The sequence below is a fragment of the Ambystoma mexicanum genome, chromosome 4q (genome assembly GCF_040938575.1).
Source record: "Ambystoma mexicanum isolate Mex_15411 chromosome 4q, UKY_AmexF1_1, whole genome shotgun sequence".
In the NCBI taxonomy this organism is placed as follows: Eukaryota; Metazoa; Chordata; class Amphibia; order Caudata; family Ambystomatidae; genus Ambystoma; species Ambystoma mexicanum.
This window is the reverse complement of record NC_090928.1, coordinates 1,011,363,146-1,011,385,549: the sequence shown is the minus strand read 5'-3', so window position 1 is coordinate 1,011,385,549 and position 22,404 is coordinate 1,011,363,146. Positions and strand designations below refer to the sequence as shown.

At 44.3% G+C, this 22,404-nt stretch overlaps 1 protein-coding gene across 4 annotated transcripts in view; it reads left to right on the top strand.

Moving 5' to 3' along the window:
* Positions 1-81: 81 nt before the first annotated feature.
* ESRRG (estrogen related receptor gamma) overlaps positions 82-22,404 on the top strand; it is a 283,470-nt gene continuing 261,147 nt past the window's right edge. The window contains exons 1-2 of one of the 4 annotated variants that reach the window (XM_069608574.1): positions 82-396; positions 15,739-15,865. In XM_069608574.1, coding sequence (XP_069464675.1) covers positions 15,822-15,865 — 44 coding nt within the window. In that variant the 5' untranslated portion in view covers positions 82-396; positions 15,739-15,821. Of the gene's footprint in view, positions 401-15,738; positions 15,866-22,404 lie in introns of all 4 variants that reach the window. The other 3 variants (XM_069608576.1, XM_069608573.1, XM_069608575.1) reach the window with 3 other exon arrangements.

Below are 22,404 nucleotides of genomic sequence, written 5' to 3'. Positions count from 1 at the left end.
TCTCAGCGCCCCGCGCTCCAGCTCCTGTCCTCACTTTGTACCTGCCTGCCTTGCACAAGCCATGTCGCCTGTCTCCTCCTCGCCCCTGATTGGCCAGCCCGCCCTCCAATCGGGCGGCCGACCGGGCCGGGGGGACTGCATATGTAAAGCCCTACTTCATATTCATAAGCTGCAATCGGGGCTTTAAGTCCTTGATTAGGAGAGTGTGTGAGCTTTTGGTCCCAACTGGCCGTGCCCACAGGCTTGTCACCGGGAGGACCTGCCTGTTAATAGCGCCAGTGCTCTGTCACGGAAGCCCTGATTTACCGCCGGGCGCACACATTATGGTGGCCGGGAACACATGGATTCGGTAGAACTTTGCCTCCCTGAATCGTTTTCCCTGCACTACGAAGAAGAGTAGGTACCCCGCTTTGCTTCTCAGCCTTTGCGCGTGTGCCCCGTTGCAGGTAACGTTTTGTGCATGTGTGTCTGCTTGCATGGGAGGCTGCTTGCAGCTATTGTGTTGGGGTGGGTGTCTGCCTGCGCGGGGCTGGTCTGCCAAATGCAGGGAATGGAAACATGGCTCGGTGACTGTGCCCACCTTGGAGCCCCTGCCCTGGCACTGCCGGGGAAGCAGCTGTGTGGCACCCGCTTCTTACCCAGGTGCTAAGAATAGAAAGCTGGCAGAAATGCTCCGGGCAATGCTGAAATGCGCCTCGTCCTACGGAAAAGCTGCGATAAAATGCGAGGTGGGAAGCGGGGAGGGCGTCTCGTAGCCTGCCACTCACCCCCAGCGCCCTGGCATTCATTCTAACAAAGTGTTCGCAGGCGAGCCTTAATCGCCAGCAGCTCTAATCCATCTGCAGGGGAACGGCTCCCCGGCAAGGCACCGGAATATTAACTAGCAGTCAGCTGGCAGAGCTGTCAATGAGTGACCAGGGGGAGTGGGGGAAGGCAAGGCAAGAATGCACAACCCTCCGGAAAGTTGCCCAGAGAAAGGGAGCGGAAGCGCTTTGTTAAAAGAACACTCCATGCTGGGGTGGGGGCAGGTTTGTGGAAGGACCCGGGCATTGCGCTGTCAAGTCAACTCTTGGAGAAAAGGCACGCTAGGCGTGTTATTCCATGCTGCCACATGCCCCAGACACTGTTCACCCATGAGACAGTCAGTACCAGCAAGGCGGTGACCGATAGATACTTAGAGGTGCACTTAGATGTTGCTGAGAAGGGGGTATGTGCTTGCACTTTTGCCTTATTTTGTTGTGATCCGCGCGGGGCTCTGCTTGATTCGTCTGAAGCGCCTCGGGCTGAGCCAGGTCGTTGTGTGCGCTTTACAAACAACAACATAAGCAAACATGCGATAGCACACAGGCACATAATTGCCCAGTTTTTAGGGTACGCTTGAGAGTAGAGAGTGGGCATTTCACCTGCTTCTAGGCGCTAATAGTATTGCCAAAGAAGGGCTAAGTAATGTTTCAACAGCTTGTCGAGGATGACGCCGTGTGCTCGAGCAGGGAAGGCGAGATTGCATGCAGTACGTTCTCTGGCTTCGTGTATTCACTAGCCCACATGTATCTGCTTTCACGTGGCGCCAGTACTTTTGCTGTGGTTTGCGGCACTCATGACAGTAACTGCAGGTGTGCAACACCGACATGGCATAGTAGACACTGCTGTGTATCCTTTATGTGCAGAAAGGTTGGGGACAAGTGTGGGCTGGCAGTGCCTACAAAGATACAAATGCGCGCCCCCTGCCTCTTTCCACTGGGGGTATGGCAGCAGGCATGCCTTTAATAGTTCATCCGCAGAGCGAGAGGCCTCGCCTCAAGAACTTGCAAAGATCCGATTGGCCTTTGCAGAATTCAAGTCTGGACATTAAAGAGGCGGAGGGGAGCTTTCAAAATCAAGATGGAGTCTGTAGGTAACTTAGGCATGTGAGTTGTAGTGCGGCTGTGTGTGGCTTTATTTTACGTGATAACTTTGCAATGCAGCCCTATAGAGGAAGTTAGCCAAGAACACAGATTGAGGCCAGCCTGAGACGATCCATAGTTGCTTTTTACCAAAAAAGAGGCTTTCCCGAGGCCCCACACTGAACCCCTACGCAAGCTAATTTGCGTGATTAGTTGCCATAAGCCTCTTAAAGGAGATGCATTTAAATGAAATCAGGGCGCATGCCATTTTGGTCGCGGCCCTGGATTCCGGCTAATTCTCTGTTCAGCTCAGCCTGAGCATGTCTGCGAAGGCGGCCTTAATGCCTCGCTGCTTGTATGGATCTGTGGTTCCGTGCACGGTCAGAATGACCAACTAACAACAGGCAAGAGATTGGCGAGTCGGCTTCAATGAATTGAAAAAAGCCCGCAGAGTTCTTCGTCCAAGTTGCTGCCAGAGAAATTATTAATCAGCGGCGTGCCGCTGTGATATGAATATGCATGGCGTATAGATTGACCAACATAAAAACAAAACCTAGCCGTGGAGGCGAAGGGAGCGAATGGAACTTCTTTCTTGTCGCCACTGTACAGGGCAACACAAAGGGGGGCGACGTGCTAAAAATTGACAGGCGGTGGTGGAGGCCCTAAGCATCTGTCCCGCCGTCCCTAGGTATGCTTTGAATGTACGGCAGAGCGTGTTGAAGAATGCAATAACTCAATGCCGGCTCGGCCCATGTGCCCCCCTGACTTGAAATGACAGTTAACAACACAACAGATGCAAGGGCGGAAAAAAAGAATGGATCTGTCCACTTTGACAAATGCGTCAATCCAATCATTCGAAATGAAACACTGCGCTCATCACGTGAAAGCTCCTTCGGCCTCTGATTAAAATGTAGCGTTGGCTAAGGGATTAGAGCGCAGCCCACATTTTCCCTGACTGTTTTAACAGTTGTCACAACTGTCACGTCAAGGAAAGGCATAGGAAACATTCCAACAAAAGGCAACGAGTTGGGGCCCGGGTGGGGAGGCGTTGATCCTTTAAATTTGATCATCTTAAAACTCCCATGGAAAGATCAATTTTCTTTCCACAAATTCAAGTCTGAAAATAGTTTGCTTTTTGGTTTTTCCTTTTTGGGTTTTCGTGAACGCTAAACAAGACAACCCAAAGATTACTAAATGAACGCTTGTAATGGTTTGATTTCTTTCGTACTAGGTCAGAAAATGGGTAGACAGAAAGCACAGCATAGTGGGTGTAAAAACTACATTGCGAAGTTTAGAAAAAATGTAAAGCTCTTCTTGGTGGCAAGGCCTAGCCAAAAAACACTGTTTACCCAAAAAAGAATGATGTATAAGGCAAGAGCATTGTATTCGTGTCTGAGATGCGTAACGCCCCCTCCTCGTCCAGAACTCCAAGAACGTTATCCTTCCCTACATTGGCCTCGGTTCAAAGTTTATTCATTTCAAACAAGTGTCTCTTTTCTTTCTCAGATGTCATGCAGGATAGCATCAGGGTGTTATGGGGAATTTTGACAAGGCAACCCTATAAACGCTGCTGGTAACAGCCAGACTTTTGAATGTGGACAGAGTCAAAACCTCCACCTCTGGGTGCCAATGTGGCATGATAGGGGAAAAGGTGCGCAAAAAACTGTAGTTGTGTAACAGCGAATAACAACTGGTGCTATTGATTCACTGAATTTATTCCCGCACACCGATCCAAGAGTATCTACATACAAATTTGTAGTTTTTGGTTATTTGGTTGGTTGGCCGGACAGATCTACCAGAAGTGTCCCAAGCCGTTCTCAGAGTGCCTTGACATAGCTGCAATGATTCTGTTGGTGTAGGCGAGCCAGGTAGTGCCAGAGTAACATATTGACATAAAAAGGGGACTTTTGGAAGCATGGAGACATACATGAATACAGTATACTTACTTGGACAGGGCTACTGAAATTATTACAAATCTACATAGTCTTGCGTTGTTTTCTGCATATTCTGCAAGTAATTGGGATGCTTTTCTTGATTGCATGTATCTGCATGACGGGCTCCCCTCTCTGAAACTTCAGATGTCTTAGAAATTGCATGGGGCTGAATGGGACGACGGACACTGTCCATGTAATGAGTGTGCGGCCGGGAGGGCCTATGCGTTAGCGCTGCCTGCCCCTGTGCAAGGGTTTGTGGCAGGGCTCTTTCATTTTCTGAGCCCGGTGTGCTGCTTTGGTAATTGACCCATGTTATTAGCAAAGCCCTGGTGGATAGCCATTCGTTTTGCTGAATAGATAATCATTCTTGCACTCATCACGTCTTTCGGGGTGTATTATGGATGTTTCATGAGACTAAGGAATCATGTTTCTGGTTGGCTTTTTTGGTCAATGTTCGTCTCTGGTGTCAATTCCTAACAGCACAATTAACCAATTGAGAACAAATGAAAAATTGGAAACACGAAAATACTATTATTGTTTATTATCTGTTCAGTTGGACACTGAAAAAGCATGACATTAGGAGTGTCAACTGCACTTTTGTAATTTGAAAAATGTTGTTTCTCAATTGCAAAAAATGATCTTGATTTGAATGATGCTCCATATATATAATGACACTATTCTTAAGTCAACTTTTAAAATGAAATCACCGTTTCTTCAATTTGATTCCAAAATAGATTTTTGGGAGGGGCCCAAATTCTCATTTCCAATTGTGTAACCATCACATTCACAATTGAGACGATAACAAACCTGAAAATGATACAGTGACCGCGACCGGCATCGTATAGTGACAAATTTGGGTAGTGTGCAAAAGGCATGATTAAGTACAATTTTATAACAATTGTTAAGTTAACAGTCCATGATCATTCACAATCTACACTACTCTACTTTTAACTGTGTGTTCCTTTCTGAGGGAGTGAGATATTTGAATTGTGCATCTTTCGATGCATGTTGGTGCATGCCTCTGAATCCGTGCATGTGGTAGACGGGGTATCGCTGCGTGACATCCATATATAGACAAATATACCTGTATGACGGCACAGTGCTGTCAGTTAAGAGACATGGTCTAAGGTTTGATTGAACTCTGGGGTCAAAGGTCATCATCGCCCTCCCCCTTTCCAGTTCGATCGAAACAAACCAATGACATAATATTACATGAAAACACAATTTCTCAGCTGTATGCTTGTGGTGAATGTGCAAGGGCAAATAAGAATCACGTTTATTATTATACTTCAATGTGTTTTTTCAATCAAAGCCAATACATAAGCAGCTATTCTCACGAGATTTGCACGTCCTTTTGTTTACTAATAATTCACTCACAAAGAATTCCTTCCAAAGTTTTCGTCAGAAGACTGGAGGGATCTGCCATGAATCTTCCACTGGACAGGACAGACACAATACCATTAGGACGTGCTACAAGAGCTCATGGGCGCTCTCTGGAGAACATGTGTGATTACACTTGCTCCGCGTGTAGAGTTTTTTCAATTTTATTTTTTTACATCCACTGGCCTTATATTAAATTGTCATTGTCCTAAAGCGCATGAGAGAGAAATGAATAGCACGGCTCGACAGGGCCTGACAGTGAAATATCTGGGCTCTCAGCCTCCAATCATATTTTATGTGTATGTTTGATCGCGCAGAGATGACACCGACAGACTCTGTAGCTTGACATCCCACTTATTACATCTGCTTGTGCTCGCGGCCTTGGGTGGTACACGACTACATCGCCGCCTTTACCCATCTATCAACATATCTATATCTTTACTCCTAGCTATGTTGAGATATACACACACACACACATATATTTATTAATATAAATATATATATAAATATATATATATATATTTCAATGGTTCTTCATGTATATACATGAGAATATACATTTGTTCTCATTGCTTTTTTTGTAAAAACACAAAAAAAAAACAATGGCATGCACGTTTTATATGTGTACTTAACTTACATTTCTGCATTAGCTGAAAATTCCCTGTCGACATATATCCACATATAGAGAGCCATAATTAGACATATACACACACATATATATATATATATGTATATATGGGAATGCGAATCAATGAACAATTTCAAATAACATAGTGATTTAGTGCCATACTGGGACGCTTGCAGGCACGCTTGTGTGTCTGTTTTAAAGATGGACATGGATAATTCGTGGTGCATACCCCTTACATTCCGCTGCCAAATGAACATGGCCCTACCTACATATGTGTTTTTTTCATACCATTTGCATTGTTTGTCAGATGAATTTATTTCGTAAACCACACTGTGATTATGTATCTATCCATTGCTGTTTTCAAATATTGCCCGTTAGTACACATGCGTTATGGGTGATCGCAATCCACAAACATATCCATATTTACACATGCAGATGCAACACACACTTTTAAAGATGTGTCAGTTCCTTTATATCTGTTGGTACATCTTGGGGATATTCATTAATGCTAATGTTAATGTTAAAGGTATTTATATGCGTGCTCATAATGCATCATATACTCCCAGCCGCTCGCTACGTAGCCCAAGTGCATATTTATTTCCAGATGTGTTCAGGCGAGAGACCATTGTCGGTCACAGCTTTTCTGGCCACTGAATGAAACAGTACTTGTCCTGCTGATCAGATAGGAGGGCGCCTGTTCGTCAAAAGGACTTCTTTCTGCATGTGCACTCGAACCCCGCATGGGACTAACTCCTCAATGGCATTGAGCACCACAGTGAGAATTAAACTTCTCCATGCAGTCATGCCCACGTGCAAAGTATCTCGTATTTTACTGATGGGTCCTATCGCAGGGACCCACAGGAAGACACTGATTCATGGCACATGCCATAGAGACACGGTGTCCAATGTCACGCCTCTGCTTGTAATAGATGCGGAATATTGAATAAAGACCGTAGACTTGCACGTGCCGATGGAAAGCTACGGGGGCACCAGCAAGGTGTCCTTTCCCTCTCGGGCAGTCTTGCGGTTGGTGTCCAGATTCTTCAAAGAATAGCAATCGCTCCAATTTGTATTCTCATTCACAACATATTTAATTCTACTGTTCATGCTTTGGCATTTTACGTGCCGTTGCAAACTCTTTGTTACCCTCCATCTGTTAGTCAGTGTGTAAAGCTGAAGCTTTAAGAGGGGTTCTCATCAGAATACATATGAAACAAATGGGGTTCTTATATCATGCTTCATGCCGGATTCCGGCCCCTAAGCGCAGGACAATTTTTTTAATGGTGGGTTAAAGTCTACCCTGAAGTGGGCATGTGTGAGGTCACTATTCAAAACAAATTTTAATTTTGATACATGTCAAGTTCATGTCTGTTATTTATGTCATGCTACCAAGTGCCCTGAAATAAAAGGGTAGACAACATTCACATAGTTCCAGGAGACGAAAGAGGACATGATTCTGTGACTTGCCTTGAGGTGGTAGATCCAGTGGTGTCGTTCCCCGGACATTCAGCTCCTCCGTTACCTAGTGCTGCATTCTTCCAGTCGGGCAAAATGTAACATTTTGCTTTCATCCCTTTGATTGGACCCACACACCACAAGTAATGTGTTTTGGCAGCACTTACCTAGCCAAAGAAAGTAGATTAATATTAGCCATGCCACAGGGCGGCCAGAACTATCCCATATGTGTCGATTTGCCTCTGCTTGATCACACACCATACCCACAAACAACTGGTCAAGCTGTCACACAACATGTAACGAGAGCGGCTCAGAAGAGCAGCGTGCGTGCGTGTGCCGAGAATGAAGGGTTCCTGTCAACCATATGCTCCGCCTCTTTGAATCGTTGCCGGTACCAGTTTCAAAGGTGCCTCAAAATGGATACTAATTAAGAGGCCGGTTCAGAGATGTTCACATTTTAGCAAGCTAACAAAGCTGGATGAAATTTGCAGCATGCCTACTCCAGGGGTGATGTCGGTGTGGTTGGGGTACATTGAACTTGAGAGATGCCATGTCATTTATCTGATGGTATGTCTTGTTATTTGTATCGTCATATCATGTCCTGTTTGAGATCAAATACCATTTGACTCAACAGTAATATGCAAAAAGTCTGGTTCAAGTGCAGCGATACAACAAATAACTGTCCACATTTGCACATTTTTATCATATGACTCAAGGCAAAAGCACGTTAAAGGTGTCATGCATCGTGGAAATAGGCTTCCTTGTCAGTGCATATTAACATGAGGTTATCGACAACCGGAGAGAGTATTTTTTTCCTTAAGGTCATAACCCAACTATTAAACCTGAGAAAAGAGTCAACTGATTGTGAAATAGGATTGTTTTCCAAGTCTCCACAAAAGCACAATTCTGCACCCTTAGATGGACTACAGAAGGATCATTTTATTCTAACATAGCTTCGTGTGGTGGGTGATCCCCCCAATGGTAAATTGTTTCCAATAGGATCACTCACATTAGAAACCTTACCCCTAATTTCTCTAGTGCTTAGATCAGTTTCACATGAACTCACTTTCAGCATCATAATGTATGCACGTTTTATTTAGCTTTCGGAAAGCAATTCCAGTTGATATTTTGAGTACTTTACCGCTATGTAGCGCAAAAGTCTTCAATGAACGTTTGTAGTGGTTTTTCGTCCCTTCAGTCCATTGGAGTACTCTTGTCCAACCCACATTCTATAGCTTTTTTTTTTTTTTTTACTCGTGAGCACACGCTACATTTTGAACTATTAATTGTGTATTTTTTTAATCATTTATAGGAGGCATCGGATTTCATGAGGCTGCTTCCACACCCGCACCCCTACCAAGCATGATCCATATATTTGACAAGTACGTCAAATGCGAAAATGTATAGGATCCACGCGGTACCCTTTCTGGAAATGAACCGATCTGTATCTACATACATTCTCTTATTATCTTCTAAACATTAGCATCTTTCTGTTGACTGAATCTGCTGGAGCAACTGGCTAGCAACCCCCAGACTATTTAGAATGTTAGGTGGATCACCTGGCCCTCAGTGCTTTGCAGGTCCTCAAAACGGATCCAACAAGAACAGGCCTATAGTGAAGTTCATAATATATTGGAATTTCTCCCAGAACAGTATTAAGTTCTTACAGTCTTGTGACCCTCAGTTTACTCTGCCAGTACAGCGCGGATCGCAATATCTCACCTATGTGGTAAACTATTAGATAAGTAATTTATTAGTAGCACAGCTAAAATAGCCGCACAAGACCCACTCTCCTTTTGGACTCTGTGACCCAGCGGGAACTACTAAGACAAGTCATACTAATGTCAAGACCACTTTTTTTTACAATTTATGGTGGACTGTTTTTTTTTCCCCTTGATTGGGTATGAATAGTTGTTCAGAAAGCCTATTGTGATGCACGTGTGCAGGTCACCGTCAACACGGACACATATTGAAACAGCCACAAAGTCAGAATGCTAAAATGCTGCGACCCCTTGCGTGGCAACTGTATATTTTATGGCTGGCTTCCTCATATAAAAAAATGGACCCCTTAACTCTAAATTGTATTGCCTTACATAAGTTCTGAGTTCTTCCTTTTCTCACTTGCAAGGACTTCCTGTGATCTTAAATCACTGGCCCATTGATATTTTTTGCACAGCCACCTTTTTAAAAATGTTTGACCCACGCCATGTTTTGTCAGTATTTTCAAATCAAACAATTTACACTACCGGGCTCGGCATGTAAAGAACAAGCAGCGGCCCAACCACAGAACTCAAAAAGAGAACATCTTCAAAACACATATATTTCCCCCCAGGCGTAATGGGCCACGGAAAACACTAGCTGTCTGATTTGCAAAATTATGTTAAAACATTTTTTTGTAATTCAGGCCCTAGGACTGTTAGAGGTATTGTTTTCCAAAATTAAAGAGGACTTCCTAAAATGGGCACGCTACATCAACATAGCTTTTTTATTGAATTTTAAGTGTATGAATGTGTTCATTTTTCTAATAGTCATTGGCCATGTTCTCAGAGCAGCGGGTAACCTAGCGGGACAGATCTGATGCTGCAAAGTGGCATGAAATGCCATGAATCGAACCAACTGTGCCCACGAGCTATAAAAAGGGGTTAAGCAAGGCTCCCCGATAACTGAATAAAGCCTGGTATGTGCCGCATTATTCAACAGCAAGGGCAGCCATTTTCAAATGTGGGCGAGCGGCTCAGCCATGGCTCTACATTAGGATGAATTGCACCTGTCCCATCCATCCCCGCTACACAATGTCACAGATGGAGGAGCAACAATTGGCTGAATGGCCCTGCACCCCACACTCGGCTTAATTCATCTCATTGTTCTCCAGCCAATCTCGGGCATGGCTCGTTTTCTCCTCCAAACAGGAGTAGCGGTTGGGTTCAAGTGGGTGCCGTGGCCGTGCACCGTGTTATCAGAGTTGCCCAGTCAAGAGGCGGGGTGAGTGGGGAGGTCAGCGTTCGAAATGCACCCTGTTAGGTCTAGAAATATTTCCTAGAGAAAGTAAGTCGTAAGCAAACTGCAGAAGTGAATTTCCGGCTAGTTGCCGCTATCATTTCTTAGAGTGGTGTTTAAAAGAACTGAAGAACTGCGCAAAGCGCCCCCTCATCCACACTAAGAATATGAGTGCATAATGAGTGCACTAAGCTTTTATTTGTTAGTTTTCATCAATATAAATAGTAAAAGTTCAGATAAGAAAAGTGTGCTCTATTTAAGATCATTTTTGTATACGGTATCCTACAAAATCTTCTCTTTTGGGATTGCATTTCTCCTTTTTTAATTATTTGACTTTGATTTTTTTTTTCCATTGATGTCTCTACTTTTTTTTAATTGCATTATCTCTAACACAACAGCTGTTCCAATCTTATTTAGTTTGGTGTGTGTTGGTTAAGTTGCGTAGATTCTAGCATGCAGCCACTTGAACCCTCACACTGCATTCGCTGCAAAACATATATACACTGCTGGCTGGAAACAGACGGAAGCCCATTGAATGGTTTGCCCACTAGGCCCACTTTCCACTAATTCCAACCCACATGCATACATCACCTAGACTCCTGCTCCACTAAGGGGCCGGCCGCCTTTGCCACGTTTGATCGCACCATGCATCAGAGAGTGCACCATGCATACGTAATCCCATAAACCTTCAGCAAAGATCTACAAGGAATTGGAACAATTCACAAACCCCAGATGCGACAATGAATGTTGTCTCGACTCACTTTGCTTTCTCCCAAATTCGGTTCTGCGCAAGCAATCACTATTTCACTGGCATAGTCAAACACACAGTACTCCCCACTCAGCACATAGCCACTGCTAACCATAATGCTACAGTGCGAATCATCTCTTCCAAAGCAATTGTGCATTTTCCTGCAATGTAACAAAGGCATTAGCTTGCAATGTTCAGACTAAGGTGTTCCGAATTCCCATAGCTTTTTGTGGGCATAGCGATGGCAGTTAGGTGCTGTATACAAATCACATCACATTTGTGAAACACCTGTTGGGGGTATCCATGTGTAGGGCACCGCCCTTAACAAGGAAAGGCTTTGGAATCATTTATGCTGGATCTCAAGAGTTCATCCATGCAGCTCACAGTAGGGAACACTTCCTCTATATGGAGTGGCATGTCCTTCCTTCCTTCCTTCCTTCCTTCCTTCCTTCCTTCCTTCCTTCCTTCCTTCCTTCCTTCCTTCCTTCCTTCCTTCCTTCCTTCCTTCCTTCCTTCCTTCCTTCCTTCCTTCCTTCCTTCCTTCCTTCCTTCTCCTTCCTTCCTTCCTTCCTTCCTTCCTTCCTTCCTTCCTTCCTTCCTTCCTTCCTTCCTTCCTTCCTTCCTTCCTTCCTTCCTTCCTTCCTTCCTTCCTTCTCCCTCCCTCCCTCCCTGCCTCCCTCCCTCCCTCCCTCCCTCCCTCCCTCCCTTCCTTCCTTCCTTCCTTCCTTCCTTCCTTCCTTCCTTCCTTCCTTCCTTCCTTCCTTCCTTCCTTCCTTCCTTCCTTCCTTCCTTCCTTCCTTCCTTCCTCCCTCCCTCCCTCCCTCCCTCCCTCCCTCCCTCCCTTCCTTCCTTCCTTCCTTCCTTCCTTCCTTCCTTCCTTCCTTCCTTCCTTCCTTCCTTCCTTCCTTCCTTCCTTCCTCCTTCCTTCCTTCCTTCCTTCCTTCCTTCCTTCCTTCCTTCCTTCCTTCCTTCCCTCCTTCCTCCCTCCCGCAATAGCCCCCCCCCCCCAAACCCTCTTCACTTAACATCACCTTACTTGATTGGATAACTAAAGCCTTTGAGGATTCTTGACGGCATGAGCTAATCAAAACAAGATAGTTGTGTTGCATTCGTCAGGCAAATATCCGTTGGCTCGCGGACGATACGCAGTCAAACTACGAAAGCGAGTGAAAGCGCGTGTGATTGTGTGTACATAGGGTTAGTTAGTCGAGTTTATCCGATAGCTTTGGCAGAACGAGAGTAGCGTCGCGCAGACTGTTTTCAGTAACGGTGCTGCTAACACACCTGATAAGATTAAGAGTGCTTTCGAAATGCTGATAGGCCCAAAATAAGAAAAGAATAATCACGTCCACTGGCACCAGCTTATCGGGGCTATCGTATCATGCCAACGGTTTGGCATTAACCGGAGGGAAGGGTGGAGACACCTTGGGGGCTGGCCGACTTGGAGCAGTCATTGCCTTGGCCACGTTTTGAGATGAATGGCTTTCTGATGGGATCCATAGACACACCATGCCTGGTTCACAGAAGCGTTTTATAATGGCACAATCCCATTGAAAATCTCTCTGTGACTGTCGCCCACATTAACCATTAGCTTCGATAGAAATGGTAAGAGTTTCTCCTCTTTGATCTCTGCCTGCCACTCACGATAAACTAGACCCACTGGCCACACAGTGGTGCATCGAACGGCAGCGCAGTCTCCTCCCTGATCAATGTGCAGCCATCATTGATTTCCTATTCTGCTCTTTGTACCAACAATGGCATCATTTAGTTTTTGTTTTGGGCAAACAGTGTGTTGTCACACAGTGCAAGACAAACAACACAAAGAGAAAAAAGTGTGTAGGGGATTAATTAAATGCAAACCTAGCCGGGAAACAACAGAGCAGCGTACAAGTGAGCGAAAAGCAACACAGCACAACACAGCACAACACAGCACAGTGAGGTCTTTAGCTTTAATTTCCCCCAGCAATTCCGATATTGTGAATTTATAGCTGTTTTATAAGAAGAGCAATTACATTTATAGTCATGTTTATGATGAATGAGTCTAATATGCAAAGCTTTTTTAATCGTGCTATTCATTACTCCTTGCTTCTATCCCCTCAGTTCGGCTCTCCTCTTTTTCTTGATTTTTACCATTAGAACCCATTTGGAGTTGTCCTGTTCGATAAGTGACCACACGAGCACAGATGGATTGATTTCGGATTGTTATTGATCCTTTCAGTGAGATCTCGGCGACATGAGAGGATCAATGGCGTCCTTTGATCGGGCGACGCACCGCATTCCCCCTACGCCGGGCAGCAGACAGGAATTCGGGAGCCCCGTTTTCACCAGCTGCATCCTTGACTGATCAGTTCTTGAAAAAGAAAAAGGGTTCCCTACTTCTTAATACGAAGGTGGACATTCACATATATAAAAAAAAGGGGAAAAAAAGAACACTTTCTGTAAATGGCTCTTAGGAGCAGATCACGTAAGTGGCCTGTCTATCCCGGCCTTCCCCGCCAAGTCAAGGGCAACATGGCTTCCAACAGTCCATAGAAATGTAGTGTCAATAGGACTGCAGGTAGTGGCACCTGCTACTGCTGGTATCAGGTAATATTATCCCCACCAAAAATATTGCTGTAGTCGGGAACGGTCATAGGCAATATTTTTTAGTGGGGATAATATTTGGGGGTTTTGGGAGTGGGGTAGCGTGGGTGTCCCCGCTCCCTTTAAAATAATATGGGGGTTGCGGGGGTGTCCCCTGCGGGTCCATGCCTTAATATCGACGAAAAAATATGGCAATATTTTTGCATGGCGATATTTCTGCGGGGATATTAACACATGGAACCCTACTGCTTTACACAGCACAGCAGTGAACACTCCAATTTGGCACCTTCAGTGGGTGTTTTCAGGGGCCTTGTGAACATAACTCGATTTAGTTCCTTACATTTAAACCACATCAAGGCTCATTGGCGTGATCCAAAGGCTGCGGCCGACTTGCATTCCCATAATCCCTTTGTGCACATTGTACATAGATTTCGGGCGTGATGTGTGTGACACGTTCTATCAGAAATGAGCGATTGATGGTTTTATTTGGAACCCCCTCATACATTTCTTGTAGATGGGCCCTCTCGTGGGAGGAAAGCATGGTCATTATTAGCCAGTTCGCAGATTGATAATTATTCCCGAAACACTGTACTTGCAGAGATACACGTGGGACCTAATTGCAGAAACATTGCGCCAGGGCACGCGACCATGTGCAGGGTATCAGCACTGGGGCACATGCTGCCTTGTGTAGGTGTTCAATGCATTGTTTGCACCAGGTCAATATTTGCTCTAGTGTTAAGTGTGCCCATGAGCACCTTATTAACTAGTCAAGTTCTTGCCGTGGAGATAATACTGTGCATAATGGCACAGGCACTGGTGCAACTTTGCTGCCACGGCCCCCCTGGATGTCATCTTACCGTGTTCTAAGAGACCGTGCAAAGCAGTAAATGGCCTTCCACTGCCAAGCGTTATGAATTGTGAGCACATCCGTGCCCAGTGAAAGCAGCACACTGTGAACTGTTATCAAGTTAGTTAAAGTAACCAGCAGCAAGATAGCTCAGGACGTTAAGTGCTCTCCCCTGCCATTTGCATTCAGCCGGCATGGTTTAAAGCGCAGACCCAGCTCCAGAGCAGCAGAGAACTGTGCTGCATAGGTTTGAATTCTTGATTGGCTGAATCAGCCGTTTAGTTTTCCGAGTTTGATGCAGCGGGGCTGATGCACACAGCGATTTTCCATCGGATTTTCCCATTGAAAAACACACTGCGTATCAGGTCCATTGAGTATTGTTAAGATGGGTAGCATGTAGTTGCAGAGTCGTAAGAAGCGGGAGGACTCTGGCATGGGGTGCTATTAAAAGCGTGACGTGATTGCTTGTGGGTTCCAGAACAGGAGCACTTCGAGTTCCCTGCCTCTCACCCTTTCCCTTTCTCCCGTTCTATGCCTCTCCCTGTCTCGCTGTCCTTTTCCTGGGCCCTTTCAGCCCGGCCCCGACAGTTGCTCGGTGCAGCACAACCCCTCAGCCATCAGCAGCCAGCCAGTCAGCAGCAGGTGACAACTACATAAAACAGGATTAACACTGACCCAGAGTGTACACCAAAAACAGAACGCCGCCCCCCCTCTTCAAAGGACACGGAGGGCCGAGCCACTCGAGCACTGCGCACTCCTTGTTTACCAAACAGCGCGCGACTCACTGCGTAAATAGATCCGTGCGGCCTGAAGGCAGCAGGCTTAGATCGGCGAGTACAGTCTGCCCATGCATTTGTTCTTAAGCACATGCCCGTCTTCTTAGAATAAACCCCGTCCAGGCCCGGGAACAGGAGCCCGACCTGGAGACGGATGTCACACGTGCTTATGGCTCCTCAGCCTGAACCTGCGGCCCCGTCTTCGATGTTGTATTTCGGGATGAATGTTATTGGTTGTTGGGGGTTTCAAGCTGCCTGTGTTTAATCCATGCCCAGGATCGTTCACTGTCAGGGGAATTATTTTACATATGGGTAATCGGACTCCATTCATGTCTCCTTTTATTGATTTAAAAAAAATGTTTTAAAATTTAAATTTTTGGTTATAATTTGTAGCTTAACTAATAATTCCTTAACTGTTCCATTTGTATACCTTAGAAATGCTATCACCTTGCACACTGGTGGCAAGGCATTCCAGTGGAGGCCTAGAATTTATCTTCTTTTTCTTAGTTTTCAGAGAGTCAGGATCAATTTATCCGGTCGCCTCTAGAACATAATAGAGCAATTCGTCGGATCCCCTATTTAATTACGAGATGACTGCCAGAGAGTTGTCCTACTTATCTCATCAGTGGATAAAGTAAGACTTTATTTATTTACCTTTATTTATGCAACAGTGTTATAACAAATACGACCACCATAAAACATGTCAATTTCAGACATCGTCAACAGCGTACTTTCCAGTTGGGTTTCGATCTTTCTTTACATTCAGCCCAGATAAATCTGTTTATGGTTCCACCATTAGCCAATGGAAGGCGCACAACATACCTGGCTTTATGCTACCCTACCAGTACAACAGCTCTCAATAGACTTCCTGAACTATGTTGAGGGTTGGAGAAAAAAAAAAAAAAACGAACTGGTGTTATTTGCAGACACCCAACACAAGGCTGATTTTACTGGTATTTAGAAACAGGGCCACTTGTTATATTAGTTACCTGGTACTTTTTAAATGAAAATGCAATGCAGATGAAAAAAATATACTGTTGCATAAACAAAATATCCTACCCGCTGATTATTGACTTATTATTTTCGCCCACTGGTTATTGATGGCTGTCACTGACTTTGAGAGTGTTTTGCATCTTTCAGATTCTGGTAAGTGATCAGTCCATCAATAGCTGAAGGAGAAAAGTGATCTTTCCTCAATCAGCGTGCACAACTCTTTCTTTTGTTTAACCATAAAGCCCTTGACTTCTTCATAGGTTTAACATTTTCATCGGAACTAGAGCTAAGCTCCAGAAGGTGCACGTGTTATCTATTGCAAAGCCGGCCCATTTCCCTGCATCCACATATCCTACGTAGTTATCAACCCAAACTGATCAGCATTGTGGGTAATAATATTGTGTGTCTGTGGGCACTGTAAAGCAAACAAACCACTTCCTGGTGTGCTGTACCACTCACAATCATCTTCTTAGGGCAAGCATGTGCGTATCATTGTCTACTATGACATTAATTACTCAGCATTTGCACGTTCCCGTCCATGCGCATTTTGCATTTCTGTAGGTACCGTTCTGATAAGCAATGTTATTCACATTCTTGTGCTGGACAGGTTTTGCGGCAGGCACGCGAGCTAGCCCTCTCGTTGCCTTTCACTACCATTGCATGTACTGCACAGCCAAAGGACCAGTTGATAATTATATATTTTTCCAGACGTGTAAGGTGGCTGTAACTATTTCTAGCTCCACACACACAAATATCAACATTAACTTCACCAGCAGGTGCATACTATTTCATCCCAAAGGGAGATGCCCAATGTTACATCTTCTGCCCTGTTACTTTTCCCCCCATTTGAGTGCTCCTTCGACTAACCGACTCCTCTAAAATCTCCCCCTTACACCACACCCAGACATCCACAACAGATGTCCTCAAAAGGCCTAGACAATACCAAATAAACACAGCTGAGCTTTATGTGTTTTAAGAGTTGAGCTTGCAAAGATGTTAGTGGCATGCCACACATATCACCACATCCAATAACAGTGCAGTAAATGTGTTTCCAGTGTTTTGTTTTTACCAAAATCTGTTTTCAAATCAAATGCATTGTGGTAAATGTGGTTTAATGATACACAGTTACTGCACTGTAGTCCCTTAGTAAATTTGGTTTAAACAAATACCTCAAGCTTTGTATTTGAACATGCAGTACATTTTGTACACGGTTTAGGCTATAGTGCCTGCAGCCTGAAGTGGTGATAAGTGTGACCTGTGGTAGGCACTATGCACATTTATCCTTCAGAGTTTCTTCACTAAATTTGGCCACACAAAAGCAGCTGACACATTTGCACACTTAAAATATTTTACGGTAATTAGCACCATTCAGGAAACACATTGCTTACTATAGGAGAGTGTCTTCCTCTGGCAGTGGATTACAATGTAAAAAAAAAACAAACAGGACCAGTGTTTGAAGCCATATGAACAGTGTTGCCCAATGAAAAAGAGCAGCGTTGCCTATTATCCTGTTAGCACTGTAGCTCTAGAAATACCAGCTGTTTGAGAGAAACTCATTATTCGTTGCTCTTTATAAACATACAGGTGTTCCCCTGAACTATATTTACAGAGAAAGTGTTTGTGGATAAAGCTTGATTGTGCTGCCTTTAGGAGTCTGTAAAATGCTTTCTGTGGCCTCAAGTAAATTGCTTTTTTTTATTATAAGAGGCAAATAAGCAGCTGGTTGCGTATTTAACTAATTCACACGGCATGGGAAGGCCTTTCTTGCTCACATACTGCTTTCTGCTAGACTGATGAAATATACCTGGAAGGAAAAGGCAGTCCAGGCTGCGGCAGCCAGCGTCAGACAGGGCGGTCTGCCATCTGTCCCACCTGCTCATTCGCGTGTCCATCTGCTAGCTGCAGTAGCTCAATGCAGACCACAGCAGAAGAAGATTCCACTTGAAAAACAGACGCTGTGAATTATTTAGGTCGCCAGTGTAAAAAACAACCCTGGTAGTATATGGGAGAGAGTTAGAAGAAACATGGAGGGGAAACGAGTTGTGGCTATATGTTGTGTGTGTATGTGTGTGCGCTCAAACATATGCCTGTGTGTGTATGTGAATGTGTGGGAGGGCATGCCTTTGTGCATCTGAGTGGGTGTCTGAGTATGTCATTGAATGTGTCTGACTGTGTATGTGTGTGTTTTTGTGCATTAATTTGCATGCATGTTTTCAATGCATAAACATTGATATATGTGTATGTGTTTATGTGTGTTCCCATGTATGCATGCATGCATGTGTTCGTGCACATGCTTTTGCATGAGTGTTAACACATCAGCGGTATATGTGTATGTGAGCATGTGTGTGTGTGGTGGGTTGGACAAATATTCCAGTGTGTGCAAAAGTGTGTGTCAGAGTATGTAATTGTGTGTGTGTGTGTCTTTATACCTGTGTGTTTTTGTTCACAAGTACATTTGTGCGCATGTTTTTGTTGTATGTGCGTTCATATATCGGCATTTCTTCATGTGTGTGCCAGCATTTGCATGAGTGTGTTTGCATGAATGTGTTTGCATGTGTGTTCATATATTTGTATCTGTTTTTATATGTGTACGAATATTCTCTCTTGTGGGCTTGCAATGGAATTCTTTAATTTGCTAACTGCTTATTTGCATATCCATTTAGATATAGATTATATTTAGGCAATAAGCCACAAGCTGGGAGTGGGCATTACCACTTCAGGAAATGCCTCAGGCCCATTGCTCGGGCCTCAACACAGGCCCTAGGGCATTACCTAAAGCAGCAATGCCCTCCCTGTGAGGGGCATATTGCTTTTAATACCCTGACCCGTAATATTGGGGTATTGAAAAAATCAAATAAAATGGCTGCCAACGAAGGGGAAAGGAAGTCTGTTCTCCCTTTCCATGGTGGCTATTGATAAAAGCAAAAAAAAAGTAAACAAACACATTGGTCGCAATGGAAAGGGAGAAGGCTACACACACTTACCTTGTTTCCCAGCGGGGAAGATGGGATCTCCAGCTCTGAGGAGGCTCGGAGCAGCAGGATTACCGCGTGGTAATGCCCTGTTCCGAACCTCCTCATTGGCAGGGAGGCTGCCACCCCTCCTCCCCCGCTGGGTACTAATATAAATTATAGGGTGATGGGCTTTATCTAGATTTAGACATCTTGCAGAATGTTTTGCTTTACAGGATGAGTTTCAGCAATAGGAATAGTAATTGGAACTATTTGAGGTGTCACAACTGGAAAAATGAATATCAACTTTGGATGGGTGATATTGTATGCAGATGTGTTCTCTGTAAAGTACTTTGGAGAAGGTGCTACACAAATTCAGAAAAATAAAACCGGGTTCTATTTGATAAATTCAGATGTTCTTCATCACAGATGCAGTATTTGTTATGCATGTCAATGTATTCCAATCCCCATTGTTAACTGACCACGTGGGCATGGTTTACCTATTTACGTACATGTTGATTCAGTTATGTTACTTTGTATTTTTCTAAATGAAGCATAAAAGCTGTGCATCTTTTTTAAGCCAAGACCCTATGTGCTCTCAACGTGCATATATATTCCTGATCAATTTCCATGTAGAGTGCTTTATCGTAGAATCCCATACTACAACCACTAAGTGTGCTTCTCTAAGGAGAAGGTCTTGTTTAACCCCCCCTTTGCCCCAGCCTCCAATCTATTTGGGTTAGCAGTACTTACAGAGGGCAATAGCTTCAAATGGTAGGTGTGTGCACAGCCATTGTTAGCCTAGGATTTAGCTATTCTTCAGAAGGGTATATAGCATATTGAAATTCCCAACACTGGCTGCTTTCTATAGGATTTGCATGACATTCAGCCATAGACTGCAAAGGGATTTGAGTGGATTGGATTTTCTAAGGTTCGTGCATGTCAAACCCTTTATGCCCCCTTCATGTAAATGCCATTTCTTTTACATGTGTTTAAGACAGTTAGGCTCCAGACCATAGGAAGATATTATCCCCTTTCTGTGGTGGAATTAGTGCTACAATACAATTCAGGGGTTACCCTACTATCACAGGAAACCACCCACAAAATCATGTTCTTTTTTTTTTAGTAACAGTTGACAGCAAGTACAGAACAATACACAGGTATACCCTATGCTGGTGCCAGACCGTGGACTCTGAACTAATTGTGTAACTGCCCATTGACGAGCATTATGTTGTACATATTACCACTTTTTTGGAAGACAAGCCATGATGTGCATTCAATTTGTATGTGGTTAACTCTGAAGTACAACTCACTTCTAGGCACTGCTCCATCACCTTGCAAGTCTATCATGCAAACACACACAAACGACATCTAACAACGAGCACCGTCTTGTCTAGGTATTGTTTTAAAGCAACCTGTCTAATATCGGCATGTTCTATCACAACATGCTAACTATATACAATAAAATCACGCATCCATACTTCCACAACTACTTTCCCTTCCGCTCATCCTAAGTGTCCGCCCCACTCAATTGTTATATTAAGCGTCTAATCCCCTTCCCTTTCACCACACCCCTCAAGCCACTTTATTTCTATGCACAAACAATGGTTTGATGATGCCCTGGTGGAGTCACAATATGTCACCTCTTGTACAAAGTCAGGCACTGAAAAACCACTACAGTGGTGATGGATGCAGTATCAAAACTTGATACAGTAACATAGTGTAACATAACATAACATGTGCCACTGGCACCTCAAAATTTCCCCAGTCCCTCTTGTGATCTCTTATACTTTCTCATTTTTGTTAATGTCTCTCCTTTTGCGTTCATTTTCTTCTCCCTTGAAAGTCATACGTTGTACTATCCCTCCCATCCTATATCTCTATGGCCGTCATTTCAAGTCAGCAAAAAAGTTTCACGAAAACGGGACGTTCATGTTTTTCGTCAATATCTCTGATCAATGTAGTCTTTTAACAGAGCCCATTGCCAAGCATTGATCTCGTTTGATGAATCCCCTCCTCACTAGAATAATCTAAGCGGAAGTTTTCAACACATTGGGCCTCATTACGAGGCGGGCGCAAAGGGATACCAGGCACTGTTAAGGACATCGGTGCCGCTAATCCCTTTGCGCCCTATTCCGAGGTCCCTTAGCGGGTCCCTTCCTTAATGCCTGGTTTTACCAGGCGTTATGGGCGGGGCCCGTTAAGGGACTTCAGAGCTAATAACGGTACCGCAATTTGCGGTACCGTTATTAGCGCCTTCCCCCTTCCCATTGAGCCCTATGGGGGCTCAAATGGGAATGGGGAATGGCTTTTATAATGGGGATTCACCAGTCCCGCCAAGGTCGGACTGGACCGGTAAATCCCCATTGAATGGGACCGGACACGGTCCCGTTATTGGTGGTAGTCATGGCGCTAAGAGCGCCATGACTACCACCAACCTTGGAATGAGGGCCATTGCATCTTCAAAACGTCAGAGGTTCCATCATAGCCGTTGCCATGTGCCTGCATTTAAGTAAGAGCCAAAATGGCCACCACTCATTTTTCCATCTCTCACTCTATCTATTTGTTTGCCTCTCAAGCACACATTGTTTGCATTGCATGCAACATTTTTTTGTGTTAAGGACTGAACAAAGAATGAGTGGGATTGTCCTTATAGCCTGCAATTGATATGCCACCATTTGTAACGTCCTTCTACGTCAAGGGTATGTTATGACCCCACAGTAGTACATCTTACCGGGCGCCCGGGTATGCCTGATAGGGTTGTTGCTCAATGCATTGCATAAAGTGTGGGGTTCAGAAGGCTATCAGCAATTGCTCTCTCTAGTCACTGAAAGTCCCCGCAACCTCCTTCAGGCTCAGTCACTGATTGAGGGGTTAAATCTACTGACTGAGCGGCATTCCCCCCTCTGGAGATGATATTTTATTTATATGATAAAATGCTTGGAAAGTGGTTAATTTGTCAAGGGAGCATCTTGTTACTATACATTTGCTGAATATGTATTAAAATAGATTGCCATCGTACAGATGGGGGGAATCAAGATATTTTAAATGAAATAACTGATGAGTCTTCCAAGATATCTTTCAACGGCTAATTTTAACTATGCTGCATTTCTTTTGCATTTTCTTTCTCAAGACAGTTTGGAAAGACACCCGGGAATGTCTCTGTGGACTTGATTTGACTGATACATTCATTAGGTCTTCGCAGAAGCTGATTGACTGACTTGATGTA